At 38.5% G+C, this 20,680-nt stretch overlaps 3 protein-coding genes and 1 non-coding gene across 5 annotated transcripts; 2 read left to right on the top strand and 2 right to left on the bottom strand.

The window, feature by feature from the left end:
- Positions 1 to 631: 631 nt before the first annotated feature.
- On the top strand, positions 632 to 3,102 carry LOC137747751 (psbP domain-containing protein 5, chloroplastic). 2 transcript variants are annotated; one of them, XM_068487911.1, is made up of 11 exons: positions 632 to 786; positions 891 to 1,039; positions 1,230 to 1,338; positions 1,493 to 1,542; positions 1,692 to 1,759; positions 1,847 to 1,945; positions 2,161 to 2,220; positions 2,338 to 2,397; positions 2,494 to 2,548; positions 2,661 to 2,710; positions 2,816 to 3,102. In XM_068487911.1, exons 1-11 carry the CDS (start codon positions 716 to 718, stop codon positions 2,912 to 2,914), a joined length of 870 nt encoding a protein of 289 aa, XP_068344012.1. In that variant the 5' UTR covers positions 632 to 715; the 3' UTR covers positions 2,915 to 3,102. The 2 variants fall into 2 exon arrangements, with proteins under 2 accessions (XP_068344012.1, XP_068344006.1); XM_068487905.1 differs by having other exon boundaries at positions 2,314 to 2,397.
- A 97-nt stretch (positions 3,103 to 3,199) lies between these two features.
- On the top strand, positions 3,200 to 3,362 carry LOC137720496 (U1 spliceosomal RNA). The gene has a single exon (XR_011066528.1). It is a non-coding gene; the product is annotated as a U1 spliceosomal RNA (small nuclear RNA).
- A 1,017-nt stretch (positions 3,363 to 4,379) lies between these two features.
- LOC137732661 (protein TIC236, chloroplastic-like) lies at positions 4,380 to 16,440 on the bottom strand. The gene is made up of 21 exons (XM_068471984.1): positions 14,522 to 16,440; positions 13,957 to 14,155; positions 13,774 to 13,833; positions 13,351 to 13,455; positions 12,784 to 12,924; positions 12,566 to 12,628; positions 11,600 to 11,830; positions 11,403 to 11,486; positions 10,971 to 11,128; positions 10,252 to 10,780; positions 9,503 to 9,673; positions 9,324 to 9,383; positions 8,639 to 8,761; positions 7,796 to 8,071; positions 7,593 to 7,658; positions 7,288 to 7,419; positions 6,096 to 6,917; positions 5,691 to 5,971; positions 5,169 to 5,422; positions 4,777 to 5,009; positions 4,380 to 4,637 (listed from the first exon to the last, which is right to left on the bottom strand). Exons 1-21 carry the CDS (start codon positions 16,438 to 16,440, stop codon positions 4,380 to 4,382), a joined length of 6,165 nt encoding a protein of 2,054 aa, XP_068328085.1.
- A 1,186-nt stretch (positions 16,441 to 17,626) lies between these two features.
- LOC137735665 (uncharacterized) lies at positions 17,627 to 20,482 on the bottom strand. Its single transcript, XM_068475116.1, has 3 exons — positions 19,883 to 20,482; positions 18,892 to 19,147; positions 17,627 to 18,356 (listed from the first exon to the last, which is right to left on the bottom strand). Exons 1-3 carry the CDS (start codon positions 20,192 to 20,194, stop codon positions 17,971 to 17,973), a joined length of 954 nt encoding a protein of 317 aa, XP_068331217.1. The 5' UTR covers positions 20,195 to 20,482; the 3' UTR covers positions 17,627 to 17,970.
- Between the last annotated feature and the right edge of the window lie 198 nt (positions 20,483 to 20,680).

The raw sequence follows: 20,680 nt of genomic DNA, 5'->3' as shown, positions 1-20,680 counted from the left end.
TCTATATTTTGGTGTGTTTTGGAAAGGGAAGCCCAGAATAATATAAAGACTATTCACTTTGCATGACATTGACACGGACGTTTTACTGGATTTACTATAAACTTTTTGGAACCCTGTTTGCAAACACGGTTAACTCTTTTCTGTTGGAAAAAAAATTTACCATTACATTTTTACGTGATGTTGTTGCTACTGATGCATGTTATACTATTAAAAGCGTTTTTAAAGATCTTTGACAGGTAAAAGTTTAAAGATTTTTTGGATTTGTTTAAAATTTCAACATGCTCCTAGTTAAAACGTCTCCAATAAAAATGAGTATGAATAGAAGTGTTTTTTAAAGATGTTTTCTTTCTTTTCAAATTGGAAGTATGACAACAAAAATTAGTGTTTCTTGAATAGTTTTTGTTTTATAGTATTTCGGATTACGGAGTATGAATGTTATAACATAAGTGTATTGATAATAACACGTTGTCAGTTTAAAAAAATTACATTGCATTTGATTTCATGGATAAGCACCACTACGTGGCAGAGTGTGATTGGGCAGTGGGTAATGAGACCAAAATACCCTCTGTATTACAAGCACACACCAGTTAAAAGAAACTGGATTTTCAACATTTGTTGGGAGTTGGGACAATTGAGTGGATGAGGCAACAGAAGAAAGAGGCAAGAGAGAGAGAACTCAAAGCAAAGCAAAAGAAGGAAGAGAGCAACAAATACAATGGTGGTTCTCTCTCCTTCCCACTCCCTCTTCACATCCAACCATCTTCTTCCTTCCAATCTCCTTCTCAGGTACTTTCTGTAATATCTATGAATTTATTTTTTATATATATTTATATTCTATGTATTTTTTGTTTAATTATCTTCCTAAATTCTTATTTTTATTGGTACTTTAGAGAGCAAGGTAGAGTTGTGAAGCAGCAGAAAAAATGGCAAGTAAGTTCAAGTGCCAACTCAAAACCCAGTTTGGCAAATGGGGTTGGCAGAAGAGAGTTGCTCATGTTTGGGTTTTCTGCTCCAGTTTTACTAGTCTTACCATCTCCAGGTGAACTTTCTCAATTCACAATTTGGTGTTTTGGTCACTTGATTTTACAGTTACTGAAAATGCATGGGTTGGTTTTTTGCTTTGGGAACTGCTTTTGTGGGAAGCACTTCTGCTCATAAACCTCTTTTTCTAGAACTAGAAGTGTTGTATTTGTAGGAAGCACTTATGCTCATAAAATCAAATGTTGCAGGGTCCCTTGCAGAGGAAGATTTGAAAATGGCTCCATTTGTCGATGAAATAAATTCATATTCTTATCTGTACCCAATGGAGTTGCCATCCAAGAAGGCCCTTTTCAAGTGGTATGCATTTTTCCCCTTCAAATGAAATGCTGATATTAGTTTTCTGGTGTGAATTTTCTTTTTCCTCAGCACAAAAGCAAACTAGTTGAATTCTTCGGATCGGTCGTGGGCATATAATTTGTAGGAACCTGACTCTTTTTTCATCTGTTTCAAGGGTGGAATCGAGAAAGCCAGAGCGTTATTCATCAGCCGCACCATTATCTCGTAAGTTCAGCTTCATAAGTAGAGTGATGAAGTTTTACATCTTCTTTTATATTTTCTGGGTTACCATATATCTGTACCTGTATTTTGGTAATGGTCATGAAAGACGATCTTATACGTTCTCACTGGACACTGTTTTATATATTACGCAGCTGATGCACGCCTGCGCATTGTTTCTGAGCGCGTTGACATTGTTGATAATCTCATCATTTCTATTTCGGTAACTCCTGATAAGATCACTGGTTGTTAAGTGCAAAATCCCTTTCGTTACTTTGCAAACGTTTATAATTTATTTCCTTTGATTCAGATAGGTCCCCCGAATTCAAAGATTATAAAATCACAAGACAAGAGTACATGGACTGCAAAAGACGTTGCTGATTCTGTTTTGGCAGACAAGTCCGCATTGGTAATTTGGTTTTAAGGCTAATTAGTAAACATCTGTTAAACCGATTTACCTTCAATTTTCTTGAGTGCAGTCTGTAAAAAAGAGTATTGTGGTTGGATGGGATGGAGCACTCAAATGTACCTAATCGACGTTTGAGAGAATATTGTTCTGCTTTTGAGTATTGTGGTTGGACTGGATGATGCTTATTTGAACTCACAGGCTACAGTTTTCTGCAGCGTGTCACCTCAACTCAGCGCCAGGCTGAGAGTCAAGTTCTCGATGCACACTCTGGTGAAGTAAGATTGCCGCCCCCTATTTGGTTTTACGTGGCTGAAGCCATCATTCTAAAATCTACTTGGTAACAATGTAATATGTGTATGCATATGAAGCTTGGCTCATTGTTATTTCCACAGATTGATGGTCGGCCATACTGGTACTATGAGTACCTTGTTCGCAAGGCACCCACAAAAACTGTAAGCATTCTTTATAACATCAGTTTTCAGTTAAGAAATATTTGATATACTGTTCTGGTTTCTTCCTGATTCTTACAACAGTTGCAAATCGTGCAGGCTGATGAATCTACCAATTACAGACACTATGTGGCTTCAACAACTGAACGAGATGGTAGGAAGCTACTTATGTGTGTTTCGACTAGAAAATGCGTTTGCTATGTGCTTAATGGGTTAATATTACACTCTAGAACCTCTTTTTGAATACTGTGAAAACTCGATTGCAGGTTACTTTTACTCTATAAATGCTTCAACCCTCAATAAGCAATGGAACATAGTAAATCTCCTCTCTCTCTCTCTCTCTCTCTCTCTCTCTCTCTCTCTCAGTTGAATTTTGTTGATGCTTCCAGCTTAGTATTTATGTACATTATATGTGATGCAGGTGGGGCCAATCTTGCAAAAAACAGTAGCTTCATTTCACCTTCTCCCTCCCACAGAAAACTATGTTCCTCCATACAAGGATCCATGGAGATTCTGGTGACAAGTTCATTTGTTCTTGCCGTCCCACTTGCGCAAAACTGAAGAATTTTGAACAAAATTACTCTATTCCTGTCGAAATTTTGGCTTTAAACTCCGTTATGTTTCTCTTTTGGTAAACGATGAGTAAGAATAGATGACAAATTTTGTATGTAACAATTGGTTGCATTTTATTCATATTTTGATTGATTCTGTTGTTTCCGTGTTTCGACAAATCCCACATCGGCTAAGAGCAAAGAGAGGGGGTGAGAATATTGGGTATAAAAACGGTGGCGGAGGGAGTTGAAACATACTTACCTGGACAGGGTCGATGGGGGATCTAGAAGCCCCATGGCCTAGGGTTGGTGACCTCCATTGCACAAAGAGGAGGGGTGCCACTCTATGGTCTCCTCAAGCGGGAGAACCAATGTCAAAATTTGTGACAGCGGGGGCCTGCGTTCGCGCGGCCCCTAACTAAATCTTAGTACAATCTTGTTTCGTAACAATCGTTGGTACTTGAGGTTGAGGGTTTGAACCTGGGACGCAGTTGACTAATCATTAGGGCAATCCATCAAGCCTGTAAATAAAAAGTGCTATTCCAGAAGTTGTGGCATTCTTGTAAAAAAATTTCAACATGCTGCTAACAAAAGCACTTATAAGCAAAGGTGCTTTCTAGATAAGCATTTCCAAAAGGGTCACGATACAATGGAAGTCACAACATATAGAGTGTTGGAAACTTAGGACTGGTGATTTTCTTTCATTGATAAAATATTGAACTATTTACATAGTGACGGCGTACAACTTACAAAGGAGCTCATTCAATTTTGAGCAAAGAATAATGATACATCAAAAGGAAGAAAAAAAGGGTAGCAGACTAATCCAGAGATGTGGCAGAATATTCGAAAAGGAGGCGATTTGACGGAGCAGACTGCAGGAGAACCCGCAGGCGGCTGGTAAGACGGTAGGTCAAGGTCCATTGCGTTGCCATCTCTGAGTCCTTCATTTGCCTAACAATCGAGGCCTGAGGGAAAAAGAAACGAATACTCTTAAATGATCATAAATGTAAAGTGAAGGAAAATGAGATGTTAACAATATCTGTAAAGTTTCTATGTTTCACATCAATGAAAGCCCTATGTAAGGTGTTCATCCAATTTGTGAAGTAAAAGAATTAAAAGCGGGTTGAAGAGTTTTACCTGAAGACGTTTCCCGAATTGGACTTCAACTTCTGTACAAAATGAAATATTGCTGGCTATGGATTTGAGAGGATCCATCGTAGGATCAACAGAAAGCAAACTAGGGATCTGCGGTGCATACACTAGCGTCCACCTTGCCTGCCCAAACTCTCCTTGCCCTTCTATTCTCGGCATTAGTTTTTCCAGTGTTGTAGTTGCAAGCTTTTGGAACGCAAGCTGCCCATTGTTTTCCAAGATGGACGCCGCCAATTGACTTTCGAAGACTCCAGCAGCCTATGCATATGGAAAAAAAATGGATCAGATGAAAGTGCCTATAAGTCTAGTAACTGAAAATTGACTCCCGCCAACATTTAAAAATAGCACCTCAGTAGGTGAGAGGGCATCCTGTTCCACAGAGCTAGTTGAGGTCACCACCAGTTTGTCCTGCCAGTTGCTGGCTCGACTTTGAATCCTGAATTGCCACTCAGAACCTACCAGAACTAAATCTAGCATAGGATCTAGTCCAATTCCGGGCTCAAATTTCGCAATATTTAGATGCTCTTTTTTGAGCCTCACCTGCAATTTTGGGAAGTTCATGAGACGGAGAAAGAATAAGCCGAAAAACAGAGGAACCATGAGTTATGGATAAGCTTGACCTTCCCACGAGAAGAAATTTACTGTGTACTACAAGAATATAAGAAATAAACTGACTCACCTGAGTTGCCAATAGATTTACATCACCATTCTCAAAAGTTAAGACGCCTCTAGGTTGTATCAATTTGGGATGAGCTGGGCCATTTAAATCAAGCTCTCCACTAACTGCGAAATTGAGAATTGGAGGATAAACTACTCTCAACTCTGGTCCTAGAGCAAGCTTTAAATCAGTAAGCTGAATATCTACGTTCGGTTTAATGTTCACTTGCTCCGTCTCCTTTTCACCTGGTTCAACTGCTAATCCAGAAAATAGAAGGTTAGATCCAGCAGAATTTGAAATTTTCAGACATCAACTTTACCAACTGTACATACATGAAATATTTGGTATGATTTAGAGTATCATGGTCGTAAGGTCACACAATGAATGAAACTAAAGAGGCAGTGATGTCTTACCTGAGGGTTGAGAGAATTTTGTCCTCGAAGCAGCAGGTTGTGAACTGAAAAACCGTGAAACATACCTCGAGGCAACTGCCCGATCGACACCAGTACCCAGAAGCCTAGACTCATTTGATGCCAATCCATTAGAAGCCGCCCCACTACCCTTATCATGTGGTAGATATGCTTCACCATGGCTCAATTTAATATTTCCAGAGATGTTTGGTTGCAATATAGAACCAGTTATCTGCATCTGAGTGTCAACCTGGGCACTGCAATCTTACTCAATACATTAGTTTTCTTTGGGAGGCAAATAAAAGGAATATGCAGGTAAGACTACTAAGAAAACATCCCATAGAAGGGAAAGACATCTCTTTCAGAGAAAGGTTATCTCATTTCTTTTTTCTTCAGTTTTTCTTACTTTATTGTTCTACATTTTTTGGATTTGTACAAGAAACAAGAATATGAATCCAAAAGTTAACCTAGTTTCATGATGCCAATGAACTTATGCTTTCATTTATTAGAAATTATAATATGTACCTAAGAATATACTTTGCCCGTACTTCCAGAACTTCACATTTCAAGTCGATTTTATCTCCAAGGTATGCCTCACTGGTTCTAAGGGGCAGGTTTCCTTTTACGAACAGTTTTCCCCTTCTGCTTACCCTACCCTCCAATGAAGTGATGCAAAACCTATTCGATTTCACATGAACTATGCCACTGAAGTTTGACAGTGGTTTCCAGAGAACTGGTGAGGAAATTGATGCCTTGTGGAATGATGCATATCCATCCAGTACTGGTTGTTCAACTGTGCCTCTTACCTATTTATATAAAATCCGCAGAAAATTTTAAGCCTTAAACTGAAACATAACTGAGAAATTTTAAGAAAGAAACACAGTTTAACGAATCAAAGACATGCAAAAACTCCATATTCACTTGACCCACCTGAAGCATGACGACAGCGTCGCCCTGAAGCCATTTAGCATAAGGAGATAGGGCAGTTAACAGCATCATGCCCCCATCTTCAATATCAACATCTATTCTGACTTCCCCTACATCTAGTAGGTTCCAGTTTAAACCTTTGAGGCCTTCTGCTAATCGAGTATTCCAACCTTCTTCATTTCGCTCTCTTGAAAGTTTCTTTTCACTGACATCATCTACAGATCCCCTACCTCTTTCCTTCACCCGACCTTCCAAACTTGCTCGACCTTTATCTTTTTCTGAATCTTCTTCCTCTGACATGTTATTCTGAACAAAATTAACAGGAACACTTCCTTGGATGTGAACATGCCCAATTCGGATGATTGGTTCAAATTTTGCATTGAACAGAAAACGACTGGTTGAGGTTAGAGAAGCAACAACTTCAGCTCGTTCAAGATCAATGCCCCCAATCGCACCATCCAGGAGCCTTACTTGCACGTCGCATTCTGGTTTTGCAAGATTCCCTCTGAGATCGCCTTCCATGTGCAATATACCTCTAATTGGTGCTAAAAATTTCCGTAAAGATTGAACCACATCAGTAGCAGAAGATTCAATCACCTGAATCACTGTAGGAACTAGACTAACAGGAAAATTCAGAACAGCAAAGTGAAGATTCGTTTTGGGCCCTAACAAAGTCCCATCTGCATGAATTGTAGCATTATCCTTCTGAATAAACATCTTTTCCAGGCGCAAACCATCATCATTGCTGTATGCACCAACTGCCAGAACTCGCTGAGTTTTGTATGTACCCCACTCCCAATCCTCCCCATGAAAATCAAATTCTGCCTGACAAAACAATACAATGATAAAACCAATTACTAGAGGACAAAGCCTACATGCCAAGAACCAAAGAGTAACCATGGAAGCTAAGTATTTCAAGTTTACTCCAATATTTCCTGAGTTGGACCACCACAAATAAGGAAAAAATTATGCTTATTATCTCATGGGAAGGTAGTTTGTTCAACTGTAGATAGATCTAAGATTATCAAGAAGCAAGGTTCAAGTGGTCATCAATTTGTTATGCAAGTGCTCAAGAAGACCTCATTTTGTTTACTACTAATTGTGTTCCAACATCCAATTGTCCAAATAGGGTTATACATCTTTACAATTTGCAAGTTGAGAATTTGAACCCGTGCAGGAAATGAAAATATAATACCATGGTATCCCCATTGCCACCACCACTTGCATCAAGACAGCCATGCCAGCTACCTCTAAGCTCAGTTAAACCTGGAAGATTATAGTCTTCTTCAACAACTTCATTTGATGAAGCATAATGTCCCTGTATAACCTGAAATAATGGATGACCAACAGTCAAAAATACATAATGCCCCTCGCTTATCTCATTACAAAAAACAGAAGAGAAAATCATAAAAAGGAATCAAATCCCAAAGTTGTGCACCAGCATCAAGTACTACAGCTTCAAGAAAGAAATGAACATATGGTGTTTCATCCAAAAAGTACCTCCAGTAGCTCTTTAATACTTTCAGTATATAATCCCACTGACTGCAAACTCTGAATAAAGAGATCCTGCATGCAAATTTCACACAAACATATCGAAAATGAGTTTTTCATTAAATTACTTTTCAGTTGATGTTTTTGGCTAGATTGGAAGGACGTTAATTACTCTATGTACTTATTTCCAAATTATTTTAATGGAATACAACCTTTGACCTAGAATGAACAGCAGGATCTGTACTTCGAGAAATGAGTCCAGCTAGGGGAAGCATCTCAGCAACCTCAGCTCTAGGAACTTCCATTCTCATTCTCCACCTCCCCACAGAAGATATGACACTTCCTAGATGCCCAGCCATTGCCCTTTCCAAGAAGCCACCCTTTTCCTTTCCAACAGGGTTGCAGTCTCGCGAGCCTGGCAACACATATTCACCCTGAAGCTCATAATGGCTATTGCTTTGCTCCAGGACTGTTTTCTCAATAGTGATCTGTATAATTTATTAACAGGTACCAAAGTAAGACATGTCATACAAAAAATTTAGTTGTGAATAAGAAAGTAACATCACATCAAATCTTAAAAATAAGTGAAGAGAAATTATATTGTTTTGTCACGGTATTTTACCAATTCACTTCAAAAGACTTTGGAAAAGCTCCATATAGTAGTGCATCTTTCATTATTGTAAATCTAAACTAGATCATTAAAACAAGAAGCTTGAAGCTCCTGGTGTTAGTTGATATGTGGATTATTTCTGGGATATTTACTAAAGCAAAGGCTGCAAGAGAATCAAGAACAGCTCAACTGAGCTAAAGGAAGACACGATAACCATCAAGCGGAAAAGTATGCATCATGACCGTGGCATGAAATCAGCAACCAGTGTGGCTGGCATAAAACCAGTAAACATTGTGACAAAAAGAAGACAAATCATAAGAATAGCAGAAGTCAAGGTTACAACAGAAAACATGTGATTGGAGGGAAGACAATCTTCTCAAAAAAAAATCTCATGGCAATGAATCCACAATGACAGATGAAAAGTACAAAAGCCTGGAGTACTCACAACATCTCCACTCCATCTAGCAGCGACATCAAGGGCTTCACCTAGCACTCCACTGAATTTCGGCCGAAGTATAGATAGCAGCCCATGACCTCTCCGTTTCTGAAGATTAAGTTGAATTTCTGCCTGAAACCAAATAACCAGCTAAACATTTCAGAATTGAAAAGCAACCGAGTAGAAACAACTTCCACAGAATAATCAATTTATGAAGCTTCAACTAAATTAGGATTTTTCATCAAGAATTGAAAAAAATTATGATTTCATTCAACACCACAACCTAGTTAAAATGAACATGTAGATAGAATGGATTAAAAAGAAAAAGAGAAAATAATTGGCATTATAATGCAGAATACCTAAGGAAAAAAAGATTATAGATACGAGAAAAGCTCTGGATTGGTTTAAGTCATTTCAGGGTTTATTTTACCTACTTTTTCTCTTTTACATCTGAGAATTTCCTTGAACCGATGATTAAAGATACTGTGGTAAACTAGATGGTTAAATTGACCTTAGAACGTCCCAAATATCTTATAGAAAAAAATTGGCCTTGCAACAAAAGAAGTAAGGTCTGATTTCCTTTTATTTTTTAGATTGACAGCCATCTCATAATGATCGAATGTGCACTCATTATGAGTAAGGAGAAGAAATGGGGATTCGAAAACATTTAAATCTAGAATGCTTGCTAGCTTGCCTTCTGTATTGTTCCACGGAGTGATGCCAACTCCAACTCATCCAGTGGTAACTGGCGTATCTATAACAAATGCAAAGACAATAAAAAAGAAGAGTCAGTAGACAATTTGTTGCTAATAAGCTCAACTAAAAAGGACTTACATAGGAAAAACAAAGAATATTCTGCAGAAATACAGGTACCTCCAAGTTAGCAGAATGAAATGGCTGGAAGCAGATGTTTGCTTTTAGTTGCCCCTTTTGAAGTAAAAAAGATACCAACTTCCCGCTTTGAGAATTATCCTCACTATTAGGCTTCAAGGGCCCAACAAACTCCACTACAAGACTTTCATCTGGCCTACCAGTGGCATCCAACTGCCAGAAAGATCTCATATTTCAGAAGGAATTATAAGAAAGAAGAATAAAATATAATAGGCCATCAATATAGTTGATTAAGTCAAACTCTTCTTTTACCCATATCTAATGACATAGGTGATAGGTCTCACTAACAACAGCATTAGTAAAAAAATCCCTAGCTGAATCATTTATCAAAATTCCATTGCCCAGAGCATACGAACACAAAAATATGCAGCAGAAACGTGTCCAAATACTCGACTTAGGCATGGGAATGCCAAATGCAATATAATCAATTTCAAACTTGAGAAATTTGCTCTCTAAATCTTGAGCATGCAATTTAATAATAAAAATACGCGCAGACATGTATTTTTTGCTCAAGTTACCAAGAGCTTCCATGATAAGATGGAATACAATTATAAAGCTTAGTACCAGCTCTACAATGCAAAATGTCAGGAATCCAAAACCATAAAATATACGAGTCAACATGTTAATTTCAAAGGTTATATTAGCAACATTGACGACAAGACCAGCTTAATATCTTCAGCTCGATTCCAAGAAAAACCAAATGTGCAAGGCATAAAGATTCTTTGCATTACCTTGACATACTCAGGTGACAAACTCAATGATCCAGCCAACTGAGGCGCCAACATCAACTGATTCAATCTAAGACCCGAAATCGAAACCTCTCCAACAAGGCTCTCTGTCTTTTCTTTATCTGTCATCTCCACAGGTAAATTATTTCTCTCTAGACCAAAATCTTGTCCATTATTAACACTACAAGGCTTTAACACCTTGCCTTGAAACTTGATCTTGCCTGTTGCTTTCAAATGCATAGGTTTTGGAGAATCGAAAGGATAAGGAGATACCCAGTTAAAAAACTCAAAATTATGCATACGCAAATCCAAGTCAATTCCCTCAACAACAAATGGCATTGCACTCTTTGCATAACCATCACTTCTGTGCAAGCATACTTCGTCAGTGTAAGATGTTTGAACTTTCGAAGACAAATCAAAAGCAGCAGATGAAGAATTAACAGTAATGGAATCATGTGAGATTATTATATCTCCTCGAGCATCACTAAAGGACCCTTCAGCTTTTGGAGCTGTCCATTTAATGTCACACCTCCTACATTAAGAAAACAAAGCAAAAAATTGGAAAACATCTTAGTGAACCTGAAGAAATTGACTCTAAATGCAGATTATCATCAACAGCATGTATATTCTGATGAGCAACCGTAACAAAAGGCAGATGGAGCAAATAAGCAACATCAATAGTTCGTGATCAACAGTTAAGAGGGTAGACACAGAAATCTTACGGTCTCAACAGCGAACCAGAAAGTTTTGTCTCCCCATTTAAAGCCCCTAACTTGAGTGGCATTAGTTGAAGGTACCCAGGTACATATCGATCCAGAATTTTATCAAAACACAAACTTCCAGAGAAATTCACATCCATTGATGTATCATCAACCTCACCCTGAGTATAACATCACAGAGTTAAATTTCAAAATAGAAATGTCAGAGTGCCACATCATCACAAAGATTTATACCCAACATGAAAGCTAAAGTAGCTATAAAGTTGAAGATAGCTTAAAATATCTTCTAGAAATAGACACATAATGAGTATGCTCAAGTTACCAAATAATCACCGTGGAGAGAAAGAGAGGGGAACTAGCTTGCTAGTTTAACGACTCAGTAATATGATTCTACAAAGCTTGGCCACAATTTTAAACAAAAACATAAGTGTATACCTCTGGGCAAATCCAAACATTCCCTGCCCCTCGAATTTCACCACCATCTACAAGGCCAGCTCTTATTCCATACAAATCAGCAACCTATAGAAAATCAAAATACAGAATAAGCTTACAAGAACATAGATGCAGCGGCATGAGATGAAGAATCATCACACAATTGGACATACACATTTAGTTGCTCGTCAAAAACTTACACAGCTATCAGTGTTATAAGTGAAATTGACCGATAAGCAGGAAAATGGTACACGATCAAATGCTGCTACTGCACCAGCTTCCTTACTTTTCAAAACTGCTTCAGATGCAGAGGACGGAGGAAAATCAGTAACTGGATGAGATATCCTTCTAGAGACCATTCCACTTCCCACAAATATAGGTGCATCCAGTGGACCTTGACAGTTAAACACAGCAGTCACTGAACCAGCCAGCTACATGGGGGGTAAAGTCAAAGAGATATGTAAATATGACGTATATCACCTTACATATTATCACTGCATTCTTTCTTGTGGAAACTAGGCAAGAAACTAATGCACTCAACATTATTACATGATTTTGGGAAAAATAATAGTAGGGAATGACATGTACAAATGGCTAATAAAAGTATTCGACAGAATTCATAAAAAATTAAAATGGAACTTAAAAGTGAAGGAAAAAAAATATATATAAGCATATAAGATTATAAGATGTAGTTAATATGATTTGTATCAAGTTAGTAGCCAAAAATCAGCGCTTCAAACGTTTGAGGATGCCATTGTATTGGCCAATGTATGAGACTCATACCGAGGCTTTTAAAAGAATTCTATTTCATTTAACTATAATCAGCCAGAAGTTCTGTTAAGGCTGTTGTGCTATTTTCAATAAATGTTTTGCAAGCCATGATTATCATATGCGAGCAGGAACTCTAAGATAGATAATGTGTTGATATAGGTTCAAAGGAAAGGGCCAGCTTTATATCCCTGCCAGAGTGTAGCACTTCTGTCTATGTTTGGACCTTCCCTTCTAAAGGAGAAATCATAGGTTCTACTGTCTACACATGGTGGGACCAGGGAGAAGCTTGCATCTACACTGCAGCTTAGTATTTCCATTTTATAACACAGGAAAGAATAAAAAGACAGATACATGCGAACAGACAATCAGATGCAACATACAGAACACACACATACCGGAAACAAGAGAGGTTTCATTTTGAAAGTTTTCATCAAGGAATTTACTTCCACGCAAGAAACCTGGAGATAGAAAGTTTGTATGAAAAGATTACTACCTGGATGCAGTATTGTTAATAAAACAAAAAGGAACTCAATAAGACATTTCGTGTTGCCAGTTCAAGCTCAAATTAATTGCCTGTTATTAAACTTTTCCAGAAGCATCTCCAAGAACATACCTGACACATAAGATGAAACTCTCCTTCCTCAGGATGAATGCCAAAATCTCCAGAAGCTTCCAAGGGAATATGACCAAACCAGCCACTTGCATTGTGTAAGAATATTCTTTGGCCACGGAAACATAAGCTTGCTGAAACATCCTGCATAAAAGAGACGCAGGGCACAGAACAAGAACAACTTTTCAGATTTCAAGGACAACATGACAGACAATAAACATGAGGGATGGTTTCAACCATAAACCTGTTGCATGATCAGGGAACCATAAAGTTATCATGTTTTGCATAATGTGCTGTTAGAAACAGTAACATGCAAGACGACAAGTATTATTATAAAAGACCAATGCCCTGGCAGATCGTGCAAAATGCATCACAACACACTCCATTAAGCCGAAAGTATTTGGAGTCTGGACAGATTCAGTTTGTCGTGATATATTGAAACCGGAAGTAGTTCCTTTTCTAGGCAACCTACCAAGTCTATTTGAAGGGGGAAGGAACATCCACGCAAACAAGCATACTGTATCCATAAAGGTTTAAAAAATAAAACAAAAACGTATAACCGAGACATACAGAAAATGATGATGGCGCATCAATTGTTTGAAAAGCCAACCCTGTCGCATCAAGCTGTCCATGAAGATTTGGAAATGTTTCTCCATTTGACATGCACAAGTGAACCTGAAAAAGTGAAAGTACATATATATCTTAAAACAAACAAAATATAATAACAATGAACCTTTTTTTTTCTCCAACGTAATGTCAAAAGAGAAAATACAGTTGAAAAGTGACATCTTGAGATTTCAGATACACACAATTTTATATAACATTAAAAAATAGGAATAATCAACAAGCAGAAATTGCCACAAAGAACGAATTCATGTAATTACTTCAGAAACAGAAACAGTATAACCCATTCAGGGCACAAACTGGAGATGTGCCACCATAAAATTTTATAATAGAAAAAATATAGAGTATACATTGGAGTTCGAGAAGCACCTCACCAGTGGCTCTTCCTTTGGACCAAATTATTGGAATTTCTAAGATCCTTTCAAAAAGCTGCAGAAGAAAAGACAACCAGCACACAAGGCACGTGAACCAACTTTGTAACCTCAGATTGGAAACACAAAGGTGTTGATAATCTCAATTAAGTGTCATTTTATTTTGTAGTGTCTCCCTTACCGGAACAAAAAAGTTGGCAACTTTTAAGTTGGCATGCCATTTCTGTTCAACAATGTCAAGAAAAACATCTGTAGACAACCAGCCACCATCTTCAGATATGTTATCAGATCTCCACATCTTACAGTTTCCACTAACTTGAACGTGAGCCCGACCATAGAGATTTTGAAACTTCACATGTCCATCGACATTCTCCATCTCTCTATAAACATTGTATACAAAAATCGTAAATGCTCAGCTTAATGCAAAATTTATCTTGTCATAAACTTTTCTTGCATAAGATGATGCATTATCATTAAACACAGAATATATATTTTCCACAAGGAAACATCTTAAAATATATCCTAAAAGATGAATGATCCTAATTAGTATAGTTAGACCTCTATCCAGTACATCAAAATCACAACAAGAAGAAGTTTTTCTATGTAAAACTGAGCACAACAGTTAAAAGGGCTGCCAGCTCCGCCACATAAGTAAATCATTTTTATGACAAGAGCCAGCAAAAGAATTATGTTTTTACTTATTATAAAGAGTAAAACGAGAAAATATATAACAGAAGTGGCTCTACCGAGGTTCCCTGTCGCCATATGCAAGTAGCATCAATGTTCCTCCTTTGAAATGAACAGAATCTAGTGTAACTGGAAGCATCTTCTCAAAACCTTCAGACTGCACAACACCTACCCCGTCAACAAGTTCTGCAACAATATCTCCAACTCTGGGGCCCATAGACATCAGCTTTTGAATGGGTCCAGAGAGAAAGGCTAATGGCTCTGCTGCATATCTAGAAAAGGAGGACAAGCCTAATTTCAGGCTTAGGGGCCAGATAGGAACTTGATCGTATGTGGCAAAATTTGAATTCTGCGACATCTGACCACTTTGCCCCTCTGATATCTCATCATCAGTATGCTTATTTACATCATCAACTCCAAAATCCTCTTTTACGTTACCTCTTTTGGTATTAGCTCCTGCAACATTTTCAGTGGATGGGAAAGTTTTACTGGATGTCCCATCTCCAGTAGACCTATCTAAAGTCATAGGAAGTAGATCTTCTATGAAATTAGAACTACTTAAATGACTGTTGACGTTCTCATTTTCTTTAAGAGGATGGTCTGCTGAATCTCCGTAATGTTTTCCATTGTGGTTGTCGTCACTTACAGTTTTTTCACCCGTACTTGTGATAGAAGCGTCAGCATTAGTATCAGCCACATTGTTCAACAAATAGGTGTCAAGGTTCATCACATCATAACCCCCAGATGACTGTGAAGGCTCAGATTTCCGATGAAATAGATCCTGAAAATATGCAAGTGCCCTTGCTGCACTGTACCCGAGAATTCTTCTTTTGGCAGTAATACCGGATGTAGAGATATCACTCCCATAACCCTTCCTTTTAAATTTGTGCTTTTTAGGCCCCTTTATCACTCTGGACCAAAATTTAAGCCCTGACCCAGGAATTTTGACACCCAACGATTTGTCCAAATCTGCATGCTTTATTTCATAATCAACACCTGTGTCCATGCAATCATCCCTCCAGTGCATCTTTTCATCCATGCACGGAAATGACTCAGAACTTGTTAAATCTACTGAATGGCTATCACCTTCCTTCGAGTCATTTACATTTGCAGGACTAGAACCCTTGTCAGTAACAATGTAACCCATCTCTGCAGCTTTTTTTGCCGCTTCATCTCTTTCTCTTTCCCAGCAAGCAGCTGCTGCTTCTCTAGCAAGCTTTCGGATTTTGGTTCGATGATCAATTCCCTCTTCGTTAGATAAGTGCCTCTGCAGACCACCTTCATTTGAGGGTATCCCTAACCAAGAATAATCCTTCTTCTGTGCAACCAAGACCGTTGGATGCAACAAAACTGCATCAACCACAATCCTTCCCCTCCTCAGACTTGCAAAAGGACGAAGCCGAAGTTTCATAGATGGGACCTCACCACAAGAAAATTCCTCATTATGAGGCCCAATTGAACAAGACTCCAGTGTGACGCTCAAAGGTGATAACCTCCGAACCTTACTAAAAACAACTTCACGCTGAATATATTCACTGAGTACTGAACAAACAGAAGGCAAAAGCTTGGCTTCAATAAAACCCTTGGCTTTTAATTGCCCATACCATACCAATAAGCATACACCGGATATGGTGGCCAAAAATACAGAGCACCTAATTAAAAGCAACCCCTCTTCCAACAGAGGAGACAAAGACCACGTCAGAGCCTTGATTCGAGAAAAGGGCTCTTTAACACATTGCACCTTCATCCCATTTTTTAGCTCGAAGGTTCTCCTTAATAATTCCACATTTTTTCCCCAAAAATGTGAAACCTTAATCGCTTGAGTAATCCAAAAGTTCTGCTTTTCACATACACACCTGCGAGCAGCCCTTTTTCCCGTACGCCCTCTGCCCCAACAAATGAAATTTCCATTGTTTCTACCATTTAAAGAGCTGTGTAGTGAAACCCCAAGAAATGGGCAGCGGAGTTTTCCGCTCATTATCTTCCCTTAAGAAACAGTCACAGTTACTTGTTAGCAGAGTAATACTAAGACATTTTCCAAGTAAACAATCACAGTGGCCAGTAATTCGAATAATAAATCATTCATCAATCAAACATACATACCAATTTCCTCCTCCAACACCCGAAAAGCCCTTAAAATTGCGAATTTTAATTTGAATAATTCACTAATTGATAAAAAATAACAGCCCTAAAACTGGTCGTCACTCTCACTCAGGAGCAGCAGAGAACGAAATGCCTACAGTTAACAGAGCTACTCTAAAGCCAAACGTGTTCTTTCACTGCTGGTTTCGAACCCGAAAAATGCAGAATTTAATATTTTATATTCAAGTTTTCAGTTTTCGGAAATGAAACGCAATAGTTCGAAGACAATCGAACCTGGAGTGACGAAATGGAACATTTCACAGGCATTGCTTGCTTCCTTTGGTTTCAGACCTTCAGTGTTGCTTGAGAGAGAGAGAGAGAGAGAGAGAGAGAGAGAGAGAGAGAGAGAGAGAGAGGAGAGAGAAGGTTTGCTTGCTTTTTTTTTATGCTTGCTTGAATTGCCGGTTTCTTTGTTGTGTCTAGTTTTTCTGCTTCTCTTCTTCATGGAGAAGACAACTGGGGAGGGAGGGAAGGAATAAGAAACAGTCAGAAATGCCACGGTGGAGCACCTGAAATGTCAGAAATGCCCTTAACCAGCGATGGTGTACCAGGTTGAATAAGAAACAGTCCCCCTCAAGTCTCATACATTACCAAATTACCAATAAATATCACTCTTTGAAAATAAATTATGATAATTCCAAGACACCATTGCCATTACTGAAAATTGAAAGCGCTTCTGGTGAAAGCATTTTAATACAAGTACGAGAAAGTTCACCCAACGAATCAGTACAAAGCTACTCAAATTACAAAGTTTTAATTGATATGTAGCACCACATTGATAAGAGAACGACTTACCAAAAAAAAGCGTTCACTGTCACATGACGTCCAGAGTAAAAAATGTATTATTGAATTATGATGTCACGACAACAATAAACTCGTTCTATGTAAGCTTTTTCAACAGTACATTGACAAAACTCCCGTTTTGTCCTTAAAGCACTTTGCCCCCTGTTTTTATCCCTTAATTTTGGACCGGGGCTGGGATTATCAAGCTCTTCAATAAGCAACTCGCAGACCAGAAGAAATGCAATAATTTCTCATGGTGTCCATTCATAGAATTTCACACACAAGAAGTTTGTGACAGCGACAACATGGAGGAACAACTACATTACAGACATCTATCAATTTAAAACCCACTCTCCAAGGAACAAACATCCAATGAGCAAAACTGGCAAATTCCATACGTCCCATGACAACCGAGCAACAAAAAATGATCGGCAACAGCCAAAAACGATAACTTCCTATAAGTCCACCTCGCAATTAAATTTAAACCCAGAGCCACAACTCTTTATTTCGCATAACTTCCGTCATATGAACAAAGAGAAATTACATGTTCATATGTACCAATGTTGAACAAAATTTGGGCTTTTTACCGGACAGGCTGCTGGTTGTAATGATTCTTCTCTTTCTTCTTAGCTGCAGCAAGCCGTGCTCTCCTAGCAGCAGCCTCTTGAGCAGCAGCTTTTGCTGCAGCATCCAACTCTTTACTAGATTTCTTCTTCTTCCCAGATACAACCTTCTTTAATCGCTCCTTCACATCAATATTCGATGTATCCTCCTCCACCTGTTCGGCTCCAGTAACTTCACTCGGACCATTAGTAGCCCCTGAGTTGTTTGGCTGATCCTGCGATTCTTTCACCTCCTTGGAAGCTTTATCTTTCTTTTTCTTCTTCTTGGCGCTCTTGGACTCTGCAGATTGATTTTCCTTCTTTTCTCCATCTCCATCTGGTGCATTATCCTTTTCTTGTGCAACACCTGCAAATGCAACATAATGATGGTTGTTGGCTAGATGATATTGAATATGAGATGGCACCAAAGAAACCATATCCAGATACCTTGCAATAGAGGCTCTCAATAAGTAAATAAATAAAACCAAGACTTCAACTTCTGCAATAATTACAGATATAAATAAACAAATACAAGGAATTGACTTTCAAACATAAGTTTGTCATTTGATTCTAAGCTTATTTTGCAATCGATATGAGTGGTGATTGATACATTGAACAAGAATACTCGGTTAAATGGAGTACTATGTGCATATATGAACGCTTAAAGTGTACATGGAAAATTTTAACCATCTCCTTCGCATCTATGTTATGTCCAATCCCAAATTTCAATTCATTATTGACATGATGAAATGAATAAGATTCAGCTTTTATTCTTTCTTTACACAGAATTTCAGATGCAGAAAAGTAAAATAGAGCAAAAGGCACTAAAAGAGAAAAAAACGAAGAGCAGCAATCGCTAATCACTATAACAGAATTTATCTGAAATAATTGTTCACAATTACCTTGTGATTCATCTTGACTATCACTCTCCTTTGGGGCGACTCCAAAATCAGCAAGAAGAGCCTCAAGTTCTGCAAGTTCTTTTTTCTTTCTTTCCTTTTTTGAAAGTTGCTTTTCTGCCTCTTTAGGTGGCGCAGGAACATAAGCAGGCTTCTTCACCACTGGCTCCAGATTTACAGGCACCTCCAGTTCATGATCATGCTCTTCCTCTGCATCATCATCACCTTCATCAAGAATATCTTCTTCACTCTCACTTTCCTGTAATCACAAATCAACAAGCCGTTACAATAACTCTGTTCTGGTCATTGCCCGCAATGCTCTGACAAATGCATAACCATATAAATTTACATAGTCGCATAAAAGGTCATCAGACAAAGAAAGTTGTACAAATAATCTCTGAACATGCAGAGGGGCGGTCCTAATAGATATTTTATGCAGCATAATTGGCTAAATTTCGGCCTTCCAGTCCAACTATTTTTCCCATTTCCCAACTTTGAATCAACCATAACTACATCGTACAAGTACATATACATCTACAGACCCTCACTTTTTCAAAGACACATCGTATCTCCTATGTTCCAATGACACCTAATGACTTTTCCACATGACACCGAATTGTACCTTCGCTTCTACATTCGGTGCAGCCACTACTTTGTTATCCACCGGAAACCAACACTTATATTGAAATAACAAATCTTTCCAATACACCTCCACTAACTTCCTCCTTGAACAATCAACAAGCCAAACTAACTCAGATCATTCCCTCAACCAACAAACAATGTTCGATTTCCCATCACAAAGTTAGCGTCTCTGCAGCTCCTAGAGTAAGATCAATACCCAACTAGATTATCTATATTCATCAGTCCAATTCCTTATATCAAAAAAAAAAAAAATTCAAGGAAAAAAATTCAAACAAACAATCGAATAAAAACACAAAATTCAGATAACACATCAAAATCGAAACGAATAAAAAAATCGAATTTCAGTTCTGACCTCTACATTTGGCTTCTCCTTACTTTTTTGCGGCTCCGACGATCCCCAAGCAGCCTGAGGTGGAGCCGTGGTGGCGTAATAATCATCATCATCTTCGTCGTCAACATCGGCCCACGATTTCGTGTTCAAAGGAGCCGGCGCCCAGAACACCTGCGGCTCCGGCGCCTTGGGCTGCGCCGCCTTGGACGACCCTTTGCTCTTGCGATCCTTATCGGACTTCTTCTTCTTCCTCAGCGTCTCAAGCGCCGCGAACACGTTCGTGTTGTTGATGACGAGCGAGCCCTCGTCTCTCCTGCCTCCACCGCCAACCATTCTCTCGAGAAATCGCGCAGGGAAGGAAGATTTCGTTGTTTTTCAATCGACGATAAAAAAATTCACAGAAGCTCAGGAAAAATCGAGATCGGAGATTTGGGGGGATTGTGAAAGGGGAATTAGGGTCTAGAGGAGATTGGGAATGGTGGAATTAGGGATTTGGATTATATAGGAGGAGAGGGAGATATGGAAATTTGGGAAGATGAAGAGGGAGGAGGGAGGTTGGTTACGTTTCCAAAAGTAGGGCTAAATTAAGGTCTGGATAACGTAATGGAGTACCCAATGAGGAGCTTATATAGCTGGCTCGTGTTTTTTGTTTTTACTGATTCGTCCTCCTACTTCATTGTATTTGTGATTTTAGTAACGTAAAGTTTTTATTTTGGGTCTTTTGGTATTGCCATGTTTACATAAAATTATATAATCGTTAATGAATTTATTTATAGTTGGTTTGTTGTTCGGTTTATTAGTCCATTTGCTACTTTTTTA

This window comes from Pyrus communis, chromosome 1 (assembly GCF_963583255.1).
Source record: "Pyrus communis chromosome 1, drPyrComm1.1, whole genome shotgun sequence".
In the NCBI taxonomy this organism is placed as follows: domain Eukaryota; kingdom Viridiplantae; phylum Streptophyta; class Magnoliopsida; order Rosales; family Rosaceae; genus Pyrus; species Pyrus communis.
The sequence above is the reverse complement of the archived record's forward strand: the minus strand, read 5'-3'. Positions and strand labels throughout refer to the sequence as shown.